At 40.9% G+C, this 16,702-nt stretch overlaps 1 protein-coding gene across 1 annotated transcript in view; it reads left to right on the plus strand.

Annotated features, from left to right (window-relative positions):
* Positions 1-16,702, plus strand: part of Palmd (palmdelphin) — a 49,215-nt gene that overhangs the window by 20,030 nt on the left and 12,483 nt on the right. The window contains exon 3 of the mRNA XM_052179344.1: positions 652-776. Within this exon, the coding sequence (XP_052035304.1) occupies positions 652-776 (125 nt within the window). The remainder of the gene's footprint in view (positions 1-651; positions 777-16,702) is intronic.

The raw sequence follows: 16,702 nt of genomic DNA on the forward strand, positions 1-16,702 counted from the left end.
GATTTTTTTTAACATGTTGACAGATATAAGAAAGTGAATATCTCCTGTATTACACATTAACTATCCTCAAATCCCATCAATAAACATAAATTAAAATCCAGGTAATGATAATCTGTGACAGTTTTCTTGTTGTCTTAAACCCCAGGTGAATAAAGACTATGATACTGTTATCCACAGGGTCTGGAGAGAGAACAGTTGTATAAAGGTCTAGATTAACTGGGAAAAGACTCTTTGGCCTCAGGACAGGATAGCAAAAACTGCTCCTGTGTTACTTAGATGGCATGACTGAACAGTCTGAAAGGGTCAATGAAACACAACGATGTGGCTGTCACTTCATCTGGGGGGTCTTAACCTGTAGTCTGCCCTGCATCTATCTGTAATCTTCATATTACCTTGTTTTGACAGATTTTTACATGATCATAATAGTTATTTGTAATTATTGTAATAATGATTTGGTTTCTTTTTAAAGAAGAAAGGGGCCAAGAAGTTTACAAAGAAGGGGAAATGCCAGATTTACTGAGCTTAGTCAGTGGGAAAAACTAATCTCTGTTAATATGCCCACCGTTGCCATGCATAAGACTTGAAAGAAATAGGAGATCTGGGGAACTGTTGGAGAATATAAGAACATGCATTTATATTCCCTGACATCAGAAAAAAGCCTTGCGGGAGAAATGGCTCCTGGATGGAATTGGCAGCGGAAAAGAACACGAGGAGATGAAGAAGCAAAACCAACAAGACCAGCACCAGACCCAGGTTCTAGAGCAAAGCATCCTCAGGTACGGCCCTCACTGGAGCACTTCTCAAATCGAGCTCCTTCCCCGAAGAGGAGCTGCTGGTCATGAAAGGAATTGGGAAGTTCAAATACAAGATGGCATTGCTGGTAATGCCACAAAAATGGATGGCATGGGTGAGAGATGTAGGACGGGGGCCAAAAGACTATTTTTAATTTATGCAGATGATAGATGGCATGTTTTCCTTTTATGTGTGTGTATCTGTGTGCATGTGTGCTCAGGTATGCTCATACATGTAGAAGCCAGACACGAATGTTGGCATGTCTTCCTTGGTTGCTTCTCCCTTTGTTTTTAGATGTTTAATATTGTTATTAATTTTTTGAGAACTTCAGACAAATTCTTTTCATAATCACCCCTAAGTCCTTTAAACCCTCCTCCCTACCCCAAGAACTTCAAGTCTTGTTGTTGCTGTTGTTGTTGTTGTTGTTTAAGCCATAGGCTCTAATGTGTTGGATTCTCTGGGTGTGGGGGCCTCCACTGAAGCGTGGTCAGCCTGACAGAAGCTACGCCTTTATAGAAACCTAGTTCTCACTCTCACAGAAACCATCAGTCACGCACAGCTCCCAGCTAGGAGCGTGGGCTCATGGACCCTTTCGTATTCCACGCTAGAATGTTTACTGTCTTGATTTTGTGTAGGTCTTATGAATCAGTCGCTGTGTCCAACATGTCTTGGTCCTTAGAACCTGACTGGGGATGGTGAGGGAATGAAGAAAGAACAGACACACGTACGGAACAGCTGGAGTCTGAAGGAACTGCTCCAGCTGCAGCCTGGACCCTCAGCACACCTGATATGGATGCAGAGAGGGAGAAGTTAGCTAGCCTGGGAAGGAGGCGTCTGCAGGCAAGCAGTCTCGGGAAGAGGAAGCTGCAGGTGCTGGGCTTTGGACACACTGATCAGTCCTTGTGAACACTCCATCATGGAGGAAGGCTCTTCCATTCCAAGCCTGGTCTCTATGATCCAGGCTTTACCAGTTGTGCACAGGTCTGAGGCATCGGTCCTTGACATGGCTGTGTCTATGTCAATAGAATCCATGCATGCACTAAGGTCTCCATCTTCCCATTGCATATTTTCTCTGGGCTTCCTCAGCTCCCCACAGGCAATCACAGCTGCTCTATGCTCATGATCCTGTCATGTCCAGAAGACACTGTTTAACACCAGTCCTCCCACACATCTGGCTCTGAAAATCTTTCCATCCCCTCTGTCTTGGTCAGTGTTTCGACTGTTGTGATGAAACACCAGAACCAAAGCAACTTGGGAAGGAAAGGGTTTAATTGGGGAGGAAAGGCTTACACTGCCAAAATCATCAGGATAGGACTCTAGCAGGGAAGAAACCTGGAGGCAGGAGCTGATGAAGAGGCCATAGAAGCATGCTGCTTACTGACTTGCTCCCCATGGCTTGCTCAGCTTGCTTTCTTATACACCCTAGGACCACCAGCCTAAGATAGCACCGCCCACAATGAGATGAGCCCTCCCCCATCAATCTTTAATTAAGAAAATGCTCTGTAGGTTTGTGTACAGTCTGATCTTATGGAGATATTTTCTTAAGTGAACTTTCCTCCTCTCAGATGACTTTAGCCTGTGTCAAGTTGTGTCAAGCACACCCTCTTCCTTGATGGTCGCTGGGCCTTACGAAGGGCAGGTGATACAGATGTGCTGTTTGTGGCTTGGTGTTCCGTGGACATTGACTGTCTGCACTTTGACCAGCTATGGGTGCCTGCATCAATCACTATCTGTTCTACACAGAAATTGTTTTCTGATATAGTCTGAGGTCTGCACTAGTCTATAGAGAGAGAGAGACACATTTTTGAAGGAAATTTGGTACTGTGTCAATTTTAGAAGAATGATGATGTTGATTCAACACTTTTGTTATTATTATTATTATATCATTTATATTATCTATAAATAATAAAATAATAATTTATTATTTATTTATTTATTTATTTATTTATTTATTTATTTATTTATTATTGAGGCCTGAGAACTCTCAAACCATGGGTTCCTGGCCAGATTTTCAATGCCAGGCATAAGGTTCCCCCCTGTAGAACAGGCCATAAATCCAATCAGAAGATAGTTGGTCCATCCCTCTTTTCTTCAAGACAGGCTGTCTCACAGAACTTGGATCTCTCAGCACCAGCCAGACTGCTGGCCAGCAAGCTGCCTGAATCACAAGTGTGGACCCTCATGCTCAGCTTTTAAATAGATGTTGGGGACCTGAGCTCAGGTCTTCATGTAGCACAACAAGCATTTTATCCACTAACCTCTCTCCTTGATCCACCAAAGATGGAATTTCTTGTGACTTGATCATGACAGTAATTTAAAGTCCACACCTCTTTGAAATATAGGGAACTTACAGGATTTCACTAAGGAAAAACCTGTGGGATAGGCCTGGGCAAGGAGTGTGGTATCTGAGTCTTGAGCAGGCCTGCTATGACCACATTCTCTCCATGTTCAGCAGATCTTACTAAAATGAACTATTTGGGGGACAGGGGCGGGGAGCCTTTTTCCTCTGATGACCTTCACTACACTTTGTTCATTTGCATGCACCTTATAATTCATAGGTTATCCTGTTGGCTGTGCTACCTCGTTTAGATGGTTTTAAATGAGCAGCTACTAAAAGATAATGTAATTGAAATTTTTAGCTCATTGCCCTCTGTGCTAGTTGTTTGCTCAGCATGCTTCTAAACCGTAGATAATAAACATTTTTTCTTAAAAAACAGGGAATGGCAAGGGCCTACTGTGTCCACAGTCAGACACAGAGCTCACGCTCTGTACCCAGAGTCCTCGCAGCTTAAGATCGGAATTTCGTTCTCCATTCCCCAACACAGAAAGAACCCTTATCTCTAATGGCTCCCGGGCTAATCCCTGTAAACCTTCCCAGCCCTGCTGACACCTCCTTGCTTCAGTTCAGAAGCTCCTTCTCCAGCCTTTCCACATATTGAACACCTACAACTCCCCTTGTCCCTGATGATAGGTGAAGTGGCTATGTCCACTCAGCCTCCGGGGACAGACAGGTCGAGGCAGCAACTCTGCATAATCCCAGAGTATTTACTGGGATTCTCAGATTGCCTTTCGGCTTTGCCTGAATGCTCCAAGAAGCACAGAAGTCTTGCTGGACTGAGAGCAGCTGTCTAGACAGGGCCCCGGCCTGAGCAGGAATTTTAAAGAGGGAGGAGATGTTTAATGCGGTATATACTGTCCCATTTGGTCTTAACAACCTTTAGAGAAAGACATCCATCACTTTGTGCAGGGAGATCTGAGAGAAGGCAGACAGGTATTTCCTCATCTAACTCTCGCAGTGCCTACAAAATGTCACACAGCGACCTTTGGGACTCAGATCTCACAGAAAGGTATTCTCTCTCCTGGGAAGTCTTCAGTCATGCTCTGTCCCTTTGTTCTTTCTCCAAACCTGCCCAGCTCTCTTCTATTCTCTTTATCAAGTTGCCACGCGAGTGTCCAGCATCTCGCTGGAACTTATTTTTGGACTTTCACAATGCAGTTGAGCCATCAGGACTTCTTAATGAGCCCCACACGAATTTAGTTCACAGATATTAATGATGATGATGATGATAGTTCTTTGAAAAGGACTTTATACAATTTATGAAGTATTTGCCTAAAGACAAACTATTTTAACAGTTTCAGCAATGTTCAAAAGAAAACATTTAACAACTCCATGTCAGATAAGGAAATGGGCTCAAAAAAAGTAAAGGGACCTTATGCGCAGCTACGGGGCCCATGAGGAACAGACCCAGCTCTAAAGCCAGAGTTCCGCAGCTAGAAAAGCAAAGGAGAACTTTCCATACAAGTCTTTGGAAGCAATGGTGCAGCTGATACAGGCTAGTATCAAGAATAATCAACAAACGACCTTTTCAAGGACCTCTCCTAAAGAGATGCATTAGCAAGGAATTAGTAAAGAATCCTCCTCTTTGCTGGCCTTTAGGGGCATGTTTATCTGGGTTTTTTTAATGTGCAAGAACAGACTGTTCTGAAACAAAATATGAGTGTGAATAATCTCTGCGCCTTGTTCGTGGCGCTGTAGCCCCACAATGCCCTCTGTTATAAAACCCTGTTACCAAGCAGCTTTACCTGGCTGCTGAAGAGGTTTTTTCCCTCAGGTCTTTCAAAAGCTGCTAAACAATCAGGTGCATGTTTTTCAATTTGATCTTCCACCCAAGTAACTGCCACCATGCTTAAGAAGCCTTTTTCACCAATGAAATTAGGAGGCTCCTGCTGTCTCTCCACAGCCAACGGAAGCAGTCAAACTAAGCATCCATGCCTCTTTCCCTGAGCAGAGAGAGAATCCAGTGCTGCCTGTGATTTCTCACTTAGGTGCTGCTTGGGAGTGACATTTGCTGCTCTGCCAGGCCCATCAGCAAAGGGATAAGAGTTAAATGGGGACATTAAAATAGAAATGATGTCATTACCTCAGAGTTCGCAACAGGGCCAGACCCTGCCTGTGGGGCATTCATTCCTTCTATGTGCGTGGTTTTGGTGACAGTTTGCCTTCGGCTTCTAAATCTCTTCTACTGCCCACAGAATGTGAGCTTAGCTGGTCTTCTCCCAACTCTCTCAGCCTCAGTTTCCCTGCTTATAAACTGGGGCAATTGGAGCCACTACCGGACTCTTGGGAATACAGTGATTTCCCTTACACATAGCAGATGATCAATATGTGTGTGTGTGTGTGTGTATACTTCTTAAACTGTACAAAGATCAATATAAATATATATTGATCCTGCACAAACATCATGACCAAGAAGCAAGTTGGGGAGGAAAGGGTTTATTGAGCTTACACTTTCCACGTTGCAGTTCATCACTAAAGGAAGTCAGGACTAGAACTCAAGCAGGTCAGGAAGCAGGAGCTGATGCAGAGGCCATGGAGATGTTTCTTACTGGCTTGCTTCCCCTGGCTTGCTCAGCCTACTCTCTAATAGAACCCAAGAGCACCAGCCCAAAGGTGGAACCACCCACAAGGGGCCCTCCCCACTTGATCACTAATTGAGAAAATGCCCCATAGCTGGATCTCATGGAGGCACTTCCCCAACTAAAGCTCCTTTCTCTGTGATAACTCCAACCTGTGTCAAGTTGACACACAAAACTAGCCAGTACAATATGTATGTGTGTGTATGTATGTATGTATATATATATACATATATGTATATATACATACATATGCCATTTCTGTGCAAGTGTTATAGTTTAATTCCATGGCCAAAAGCAACTTGAGGTAGAAAAGGATTTATTCGACTTAGAAATTACAGTCTATTATTGGGGGAGCCAGGGAGGAAAACTAGAGACGGGAACCGACACAGAGTCTGTGAAGGGATGTGGCTTACTAACCTGCCAGCCCCAGCTCACTCAGCTACCTTTCTTACACAGCCCAAGTATACTTTCCATCAAATACCAGTAAATAAAATCCCCCCACAAATCAGTCTGATAGAGGAAATTCCTCAACTTTAGTTTAGCCATCCATCACAGCAAAATGATGACCTGATGTAAGATTCCCAGAAGCCATGTAATAAGCCAGGCATGACAGCCCATACCTGTAACAATAGGGGCTGACACTGATCGACAGAGAATGGAGAAGGGGCCCTTGCTGGCCATCCAGTCTAGCAAATTAGCAACTCCAGTTTCAGAGACCATGTTTCACAAAAAAATAAAGGAACATCTAGGTAAGATATCCCAACATCAACCTCTAGCATTCATAAACATTCATGCACGCGCACACACACACACACACACACACACACACACAAAGACAGACAGACAGACACAGAGAGGCAGAGAGAGAGATAATATATATCAATTTTTTTAAAAAGGGTCTACGTAAGGCTGAGCACAGTGCCGCACACCTATAATCCCAGCACTTAGCAGAGGAGTACAGTTTAAAGCCAATTTCAGTTTTGGAGACTAGCATAAGACCCTATCTCAAAAAAAAAAATCTGTTTTTTAATTAAGAAAAATTCAGGAAAATTAGATTATTGCCTAGCACTTTATCCAGCTGGGCTTGTTATTTGGCCACATTCTCTCACTTCTTTGAGTACAAAATTTTCTTTCTTTGTGTAAGAGAGAACCACCAAACTAAGATTTTTCCCATTTGGATGTAACTGATGAATATTCCCTATAGCTCAAAGGCTAAAGTACTAACAGAACTTAGTTTCCCTAGGACACTTTCCATGCACCAAGTACTATACTAAGTATATATGCATTAATATATATATGCATTAAATCTCACAACCACCTGTGAGGTAATTAACAAGTAGAAAAATTAGCATAGATAAGGGCCAACTCATCCCCCCTGCAAGCCTAAAAAGTTAGCAGCTTAGGTTTTAATCTGAATTCAAATTTCTAATCATCAAACAGAACCGTGCCTGAAGAAAAATTTTGCAAAATTTAGTCCTGAAAACTCTGACTTAGCATTTTTTATTTCCATTTCAAGCCGTGGTTTCACCTTTAAAGTCATCATCCCATTGTGCAGACACTCACCTAAGCATTTGACATATCAGAAAGGGCTCTAGGGGTCCCTAACTCACACACAACCTTGAAGTGGAGCCATGCCTTTTACTCATCCGTGTATTCTTTCTTCCAAAGGAAAAAAAAAAACAACAACAACAATGCACAAACTCTAAGTGTGTTTCCATGGTTTCTGTCCTTGAGTCACAGTCCTAGCCCAGGAACATATTACTAAGAGAGTATTTTGCCTGGTTCTCTGATAAATACCTGGAGAGGCAATGTTGCCAGGAGAAGGCTGCTTACCACGCCCTCTAACATACTTTGCTCAGAGCTTCAGTTTGCCTCTTACAAGGATGCCTGCTCATCATGTGACCTCTGAACAAATTACTTCATGATTGTTGACAAGGATTGTCTGACCTCTTGGTCCAGATGGCCATGCGCACAGACATGTGGGCTGGTATAGACACCCTACTCTGACATTTCAGCTGCTGTCCTGCACCCCACACTTAACAGGAAATCCAGGGCTCTACACACACACACACACACACACACACTCAAAAAGTCTGTAATGGAACTGTGTTCCCAGCAAATTTTCGTTACCTTTTCGGGTCCTTTCCTGTACCTGCCTATAGTTCTCCATGACAGAAATTGCCTTCAATCAAGCCCCTCTCCAGTCACTGTTTACTTCTTGAATTGTGTCCAAAGACCTCTGACTTTAATTGGCACATGCAGAGTGCCTGACAGAAATGTCATAAGCATAAAATGTAAGAGGTTAACTGCCAAGGAGAATGAGACGAACACCCCACATTCCCTTCGAGAAGGATAAGCTAAGCTACTTATGATTAAATGTTCTCAAAGCTTTTTGTTTTTTTTTTTCTCACATTCCCAAGGACTCTTCTGACCTTTTGCATTCTGTTAATAAGCTTTCATTGGTGCCCAAATAGTTAGAAGCTGCTCTCTGTGTAGACTGGAGTTTGGGCAAAGGTACATGTGAAGTCTTGTATTTCTGTGTGACTCTACATCATAAGGAAAGCCAAAAAGTGGGCTGTGACAACAGCTGAAGCCACGTCCCACAGGTCTCAGAAAAGCCCTTCACAAAGGGAGACAGAATAGGAGACAACGTGTTCTGCTCAATATCATTTAACAGGATACCACTTGGTTAGCTCAGAAGAGGGGAGGCAAGATTCAATGGCAAAAAGGAACCCACTATTGATGTCAAAATATAAAGTTCAGTCCTCCTCTGTTGCTTAATGATCTTATTTACCTAACACAAGGTACGTGTACCTTCTGGAACTAATGCCTCATTGAATAAGCAAGAGATTTGGATGTGACTAGCCCATTCTAAATGTTTCTGCCTTCCTATTTTGACCCAAATAAGTGTATCTAATTCCATATAGCAGGGACATAGTCAAGCTGTTCTCTGTGACAACCTAAGAGGGAAGAGAAAGAAAAAGAGGGGGAGAAACCCACCACTTGTCTCTTTAATTAATGTTCTGTTGCCTAGGAACACTTAAGAAGTTATTCTGAGGCAGTTACATGAGTCAAGATCATTCCAAACATGTTTTTCACTCTCCACATTTGACTAATTGCTTTACCAGATTTGTAATAGCTCATCTGCTGTTGCTTTTAATCAGATAGACTGATTAATTTTAAATCAGGATTCTTTGTTTTAACTTAACCAAATAAGCTCAGTAAAACCCAAACAAGAAAGAAAGAAAGAAACAAAGAAACAAAGAAAGAAAGAAACAAACAAACAAACAAACAAACAAAGGCTGCTCATTCCATCAAATGTACATATATATATACCACCACCACAAACACACACACACACACACACACCTGATTCCTCTATGTACTAAGAATGGCTCTGAATATATAGGTAATAATAAACTAATAAGAGTGGTAACTGGTAGACAGATTGATAGATAAATGGATAGACTTAAAAATAAAATAATGAATACCTTCAATAGTAATGAACTGAAAAAAATACCTCAAGGTTTGTTTTTTTTCAAAATCAAAAATCATAAGCACACAATTATCTTTGGGTCAAGGAAAAGTCATATGGTAGCAGTGCCCAGGGCTCTGAGTTGTCTGAGTTGTCACATGTCACAATCACTTTGCTTTCTTTCCCTCTGTTCATGCTCCTTTATTTTCTCAACCCATCCCTGTGCCTTCTCTCTTGCTCATGCCTAGCAATCTCATCTCATGTCATCAGAAACAGATATTGAATGATAACTGACCTGAAATAAATACCTGCCACCAGGGCACGTTGACAGGTAGATTAGAACAACCTCTAAGGGTCATTCCATGATACCATTTTAACCCAATGATACCAGTATCCCAAGCACCATTCTGAGCTGTCCTCCAAGGGCAGTCCCCACCTAGCTTTATTATTTATTTATTTATTTATTTATTTATTTATTTATTTATTTGAACAGAATGTTATAAATGTGGTAACACCCAGTCCTTGAGAAGGTTGATTGTAGAACCATATGTTCTTGAGTCATTTCACTGAATTTGCCCTCCACACTTCTGAAAATGACTCTGAGGCAATAAAACCCCCAGGAAATGCACACATCTGCATTTGCCTCTCATTAGATCTTTTACCTTTTCAAAAATTTTTACATTTATTTTCTCATACCAAATGACATTCCATGCCTTAACACACAAATTTAAGAGCCTTTGCAAGAATGTGAAGAACTTTGCCTTGGATGAGGCAAGAAAACACAGACAAAAGCAGGAGGTAAATATCTGCAAGGATCTATCCTCTAAGTCCTGGTGACAGAAAATAAAATTTTCAAAAGCAGAGATATTGCATTAGAGGAGGTACCTATGCTGCCACCGGGACCCAGCTTTTCCATTTTTAAGGAATATTTAGCAGTTCAAAGACAAACCTTGAACCACACCCACCCCTTTCAATGACTCCTTTGTCTGCCATCAGACAAGTATTGCTGAGTTCATTTGAACCACCCCCAGTTTGTTATCAGATGTTATATTTGGATTGGAACAAAAAAAAAAAAAGGAAAGAAAGAAATTGTAAAGGTAACTTTTATTCACCAATGTAATTGTCGTCTTGGAGGCTTACTGCTGAATAAGTTCACCCTCACTTGTTCTTTCTGAACTCTGGATGGCTGATTCAACTCAGCTGTTCTGGCTCTAACTCCTCTCCAAGCTGACTGATGCAAACCAGCTCTTCTCGGTTTCTCACTGAGTTACTCTGCTTGGCCTCAAACTAACTGGCAATTTGTTCTAATCTTCTGGATCCTTCTTATTCTCGGTTTCAACTGCCTCTTCTGGCTTGTACTGCACAAACCGCACAAACTGAATGGAACTTGTGAACAAACACAACTGAACTCAACCTTTTTGCACAAACTGCAATAACTGAACCAATTCCCAACTGACTCTCCCTACGCTGCTCTTAAATTTTCTCTTTCCTGCCTGTTCTTATGAGAGTTGAGTGTATCCTACCTCTGACTCATTCTGTCCAATCTTTCTCTGATTTGTTACTTTGTCTGCCCCTCAACTAGACATCATTTTCAAACATGCTTCTTCGTTCTACAAATCAATTTTATCTTCATTATTTGGGATTAAAGGTGTGTACTAAGGGTGTGTCTGTATTCCAGCCAGGGAGATTAAAGGTGTGTCATGCCAACTAGACCTAGAATGGATGTAATCCATTGCCAGAGCAGCCATGTTGCTGGATTCAAGATCCTCGACATGAAATCAAATAAGAACAACTAAAACTAAGAAACAAAGCAAAACAGAAGTACATAGAAAATATAGAAGCTACTCTGTGACACCATTAGTGACAAATGTTAAGTGACAAATGTTAAGGGTTACAAGACTCAAAGCCAGTGGTCATTTCTAAATGAAGAAAGTTAACACCTGTGTAGAACCCTGAATTTCCTTTTCCACTTCATTGAATAATTTCAAATAACTCTTTTGCTAGAAATGCTTTTCTCCCCTACTCTACACCAATCCTCCTCCTCCTCTTCCTTCTCCCTAGATATGTAGCTGTTGCTAGAACTTACTATGTAAACCATGCTGGCCTTGAAATCTCAAAGACCCATCCACCTTTCTTTCCCTAGTGCTGAGATCAAAAACCATCATGCCTGACCCTCTTCTAAATTTTAACAGCCAGGGGGTGTAGGGGAGACAGTTAGCTAAATCATGGCTGGGCGATCTTGAGTTAATTTACAATATGCTAGCTTCAACAGTACTTGAAAGTCATTTGGGAAACTCAGGACACCTAAGCAGAAATCAAATCGAATTATTGTTGCAATTGTTTTGCTCTTGTTAAGCGATTGGCAAGTGCTACTGGATTATCCACATGCCCTAATTAAAATCTACACAGTTCACTTCTGCCCTGCCAGATCATTTGAGAAGTCTAACCAATTCCCTTTTGTCACACCAGCCTCCAGAGTGTGTTTACTAGCATTAATTTGAAAATGACTTCTTTAATAACTTGCACATGGTATAGATTATTCTTTAAAAAAACAGTTTTGTTTCTTATATTCTTTGACGAATGATACTCTTAAAATACAAAACATTGCTCTGATTGGTAGACTTCTCTAGGAACTTACTCTACCCTGCTGTCATCTGTCTGAATAGCTGTGGCAAACCATGGTAGTCTCATCCGCCCAGCCAACAGTTGTGACTATTTACAGATTTTATTAGAAGAGCAGGCTCACCCTTGCACAAGCTGTCTGCATATGATCATAAATCATTTAGCTCTCTTAGACATCTGCTGCTTCCAGTCCTCAGCAGAGACTGTTTTGTTTCCACACCATTGTGCCGCCTCCAAAAGTTCTACTCCTCTGAAAGCTGCATTGTGTTCCTTGCCCTATTCTTAAACGCCCAGGATTAGAGACAGCAGGTCTAGCTCCAGGCAGAACACATGTTCCCTATTATGAGTGCCCTTTCATTCTCTGACCCACAGCATTTGACTGTTACACTGGTAGGTGAGTCCTCAGCAATGCACGGCTTTACCTACATGTCTGTAGGATGTGCATCATCCTTTTTGATATGCCTTTATGTCAGGTGAGCAAAACAAATATATCATTAGTAAAGATGCTAAATGTTTGGTAAAAATTATTAGTGCTTAAATGTTAAAAAATAAAATACTTTTCAAGTCTCCTGTTTGATTTGCTTACATACCCTCAATTATATTTTGTTTGCTTGTTTTTGAGATGGGGAGGTCTCACATTATAGCCCAGACTGGCCTTAAATTCATAATACTATTTCTGCTCTCCATCCTAGGTGCTAGGATTACTGGCAGCAACCAGTGTACCTTGATCATAGTCTCAATCATATTTGGAAAGTATAGTTTGAATCAACATATCTTTAACCTTTGACCCATTATTAGTAACCAATGTCCCAGTGGAGATAATCTGACTAACATTATCTGTGTATAAACAATAACATCCACTGGGTTTCTAAAGGGATTTACTCATACATTTTTGATTTAGAAAATAATAATTAGCTGATAGTGGAGCACAGCTTTAATCCCAGCACTCAGGAGGCAGAGGCAAGCAGATCTCTATGAGTTCAAGTCTAGGCTATTTTACAGACCAAGTTCCAGGACAGTCAGAGCTACACAGGAAAAAAAAAAAAACCCTACTCAGAAAAACAAAAATAATAATACTAATAATAATAAATTTTACAATGTTCTTCTTTATTCATCAGAAATTTTAGCCATTTAATATTGTTGTGTTGTCAATGTTTTCTAATTAAAAAGTAAGCAAGCAAAAATGCATAAGCCATCACTAGTAGAAAAGTCTTATTTTCCTTTTTCTGCTAATTTATTACCCAAAATGCAAAATACTACTGAAGAATTCTTCAGCTCAATGACAGAAACTCAAAATTTGTCACATCTTGATTTCTCACCCATGAAACTATACAATGGTTAGTACACTAGTTATCTTGATTTAAAAGAGTCAAGCTAAATGCCGTTTAGTATGAGATTTAAAAGTTTCACACAGAAAAATCTTAACTGGTAAACATTCGAAAAGAGAGGCTGGAGAGACTCTGCTCCTTCCCATTTGATCCTTTGTATGTGCTTGGCAGTATACTCAAAACCACTCAAAATTCACCACGGCATCCCTGATTAGGTGGGAGAGATAAATAGAACGCAAGCTATTTTAAGAATATGATCTGAAAGCTGTGGACACTTGCTAGGATCCTACTGGGCAATGAGTCATGCTCTCCATCTAAATACACACAAGAGTGGACATGTGATATCCATCGAGGCATGTGAAACTCATGGAAATGCATTACTAAAAAGACTAGAGGGGTGGATTTGAAAGCAGGGGTAGTGTGGTTATCATAATTCAAACCTGGCATGGTGGTGCACATCTATAATCCTAGTACTGGAAAATGAAAGCAAGAAGATTATTGAAAATTCAAGGCCATGAAAATTCAAGGTCTATGTGCAAGTTCAGGCCAGGCAGTTACTACATAGGAAGACCCTGACTTTAAAAAAAGGAAAAGAAAAACTTCGATGAGGATGTTCTTTCTGCCAAATGTTACTAAAAAAAGACTCGATCACAAATATTCTGGAAAAGCTAATGATGATGGGGAACTGTGACATTTCGATGCCTAGAACAGTCTTTTTTAAGGGCAGGGCTTAAGATGGAGGAGCTCCTTAATAAGGACTAGTTACCCTTTTCTCTTCTTCAGTCTGCTGAGGAGTTGGCCATTTGTGAAATCCCAGTGAATGAGATAGTGCCGGTAGCTGAGGCTATCCCACTCTTCACTTTATTACCATGAACAATAACACATCCCTTTTTTTCCTGCCAATCAAAATGAATGCTCCATCAAAGTTCATAGAATTTTCAATTTTCAGTGTTAAGACTTATTTCCATAGTAGCTAACTGAGTAAGAGCAGGCAGAGATTCGCTTTCAAATTGCCTATGAATTTGAGGCATACTCATCCTGCCTGTGAGCCTCGGGAGGAGCTGCCTGCTCAGATTCTCTGCTTGCTCATATAGTCAATGGAACTAGAAACAGACTCATAGGTGACTGAAAGAATTAATTGGGCCATAGATAGTACTGAGTCAATATGGAACACTTGTTGAACATTTTTCTAATCACCAACACGTCCAGCTGAAAAGTTTTGGCTATAAACTTTGGAGCTGGACTGGTGGTTATTTTTTCTCCATGAATTCTAGTCCGTTTGGTTCCCAATGGCGAACTCCATCAAACTGTTCATTCTTCTTAGAGCCAAAAACAAAAACCTAAAACAGTTAAATGGACCTTTAGCTGTGGAAAAATTGCCATCTGAAACAACCTCTCCTTGACATATTTAGGACATAGGTGTAGTCTTTTTCTCTAAGACAAAAAAAAAATTTTTTTTTAAGTTTTCTTGTTGGAATTGGATTGAGGATATTACCTCCCAGTCATTAATGGAGGTTATTACCACAGAGCACGAAATGAAAGCCACCTGTCTTCACATGCAGAACTCTTAGAAATAGCCCTCTTTCCCACATGAGCAAATAGACAAGGAGAAGAAAGATTCCAATAATGCACAGCATTGAGAATGTTTTATCCTGTACTCCACTTATCTAAACTTGCACGTGATGACTGACCACCGTCTCTCAGTAGTTAAAAGAGATACTGACTCATCCATTAGGTCCCTCCTCACAGCCCAGAGGCACCAGAAAGGAAGGGTTTTTTCCCTTCCCTCTGTTGCCTCCCTCTCACCCAACTGAATCAGCAATTCAAGGATCTCAGTTCCCATTCTGTAAGATTATACTTTCTAAAGACCAGAGAGCAGCACTTAAGGAAATTCTAAGCCATCCACTGAAACACAGTCAGGTGAGAGTCGCAGTTAGCCCCAGAAGCATCTCCATATGATTTTCTTCTTTTAAAAAAATTAACTCTTATGGTATTATGCATATACACCAATATGTACATGCACATATGTACAGATATAGGAATATATAGCTATATATATTGTATGTGCATATGTACACATTTATATGCATATAATATGTGTGTGTTAGTTTGCATATATAGATAAGTGCTATGTACATGCCTGTACTCAAAGAGGTCAAATAAGGTCATTGGGTTTCCTGGAAGCAGAGTTGCAGATGGTTGTGAACCACTGAGAGGGTGAGGCGAGCTAACCCCCTCTGTAAGAGCAGCCTGTGCTCTTAACCATTGAGTCATTCCTTTAGTCCCTCAACTCCTCATTTATAATAGCTGATTTCTTCCTCTTTGCCAAATATTTATTTGGAAGAGGTTCGGCCTGAGACCCTAAGGTAAACACTACATTAATTAACCTTTAAAAACAGAAATAAATATGTTCTTATATGGCCATTGAATGGGGAGAGGTGGACAGACAAATGCACACAAATGTATATTCGATAGGAAAAAAAGAGAAGAGAAACTGATGGAAATTTTAAAACAAGATGAGAAGCACATCTTTCCTAGGACATGTAACAGGAAGACGACCATACTCCACCAGGCATCATCTTACAACTGTTTCTGTGCATTGTGGGATATTTAGCAGCATCCCAAGCCTCTGCTTGGTAGGTTCCATTAGCACTCCAGTACCCAACTATGACAACCAAAAGGCATCTCCAGACTTCATAAACATCCCAGGGAGCTTTGAGTACCACTCTACCAGGCATGTTCAAAAAGAGATTCTTGCCTTCTGGTTGTAACTCTACCATACATCTTAATGGTTCCCAAATACCTGATGTATTGAAAGTAACAATTAGCAGACTGCCTCCCTTTCTATTGTTAGCCTTCTCTTGTTAGGCCTTTAGGGAGAGAGAGAGGAGGGGTTCAAGAGAAGGAATTGTACAGTCAGTTTGTCTTTTGGGTGAATGATTAACAGCAAAGCAAACAATATGGCAGATGTCTAAAGTAAGAGGTCTCAGTCTCACCAGACAAAGCAAGGTGTCTACTCTTGAAATTTTTCAAGGGAAGAAAATATCTTTCACCAAGAGAAATCAGGCTTAGTTAATACACAATCTATGCAACCATAATTGAGGTCAGAAAGCTGATCATACAAGACTTAAGCTAAACAATAAGGGACACACTTCTGTATTTTAGAGCAGAGCTTGTGTTAATGTGTGGCACATGGAATGTGACATTACCCAAGCTGTCTTTGACCTCCAGGTGGCAAGGAATGGAGCAGAAACAGACTGTGTTCCCCACCCTGCCCTTAGCCATCCCTGCTACATAGAGAGTCTGACCTCTCGAGTACTGCTGAATCCTAAGCAAGTGAAGAGACTATGACAATTTCTAGTTCTTTATTCTTGGTCACTCTCCTTTAGATTGCCACCACTAAGCAGACATCTGATCTTTTAGGAAGCTTTCAGAGAAACAAAAAGGAACCTCTAACATTCATCTCTCCATGGTATCCATAAATAACAGAAATCAAGATGCAATAAGCAAGAATTGAGTTTAGCACTCAGTGGAAACTACAAGAGAAGGTCTCCATCCGTGCGCTCCT

The sequence above is a fragment of the Apodemus sylvaticus genome, chromosome 4, assembly GCF_947179515.1.
Source record: "Apodemus sylvaticus chromosome 4, mApoSyl1.1, whole genome shotgun sequence".
In the NCBI taxonomy this organism is placed as follows: Eukaryota; Metazoa; Chordata; class Mammalia; order Rodentia; family Muridae; genus Apodemus; species Apodemus sylvaticus.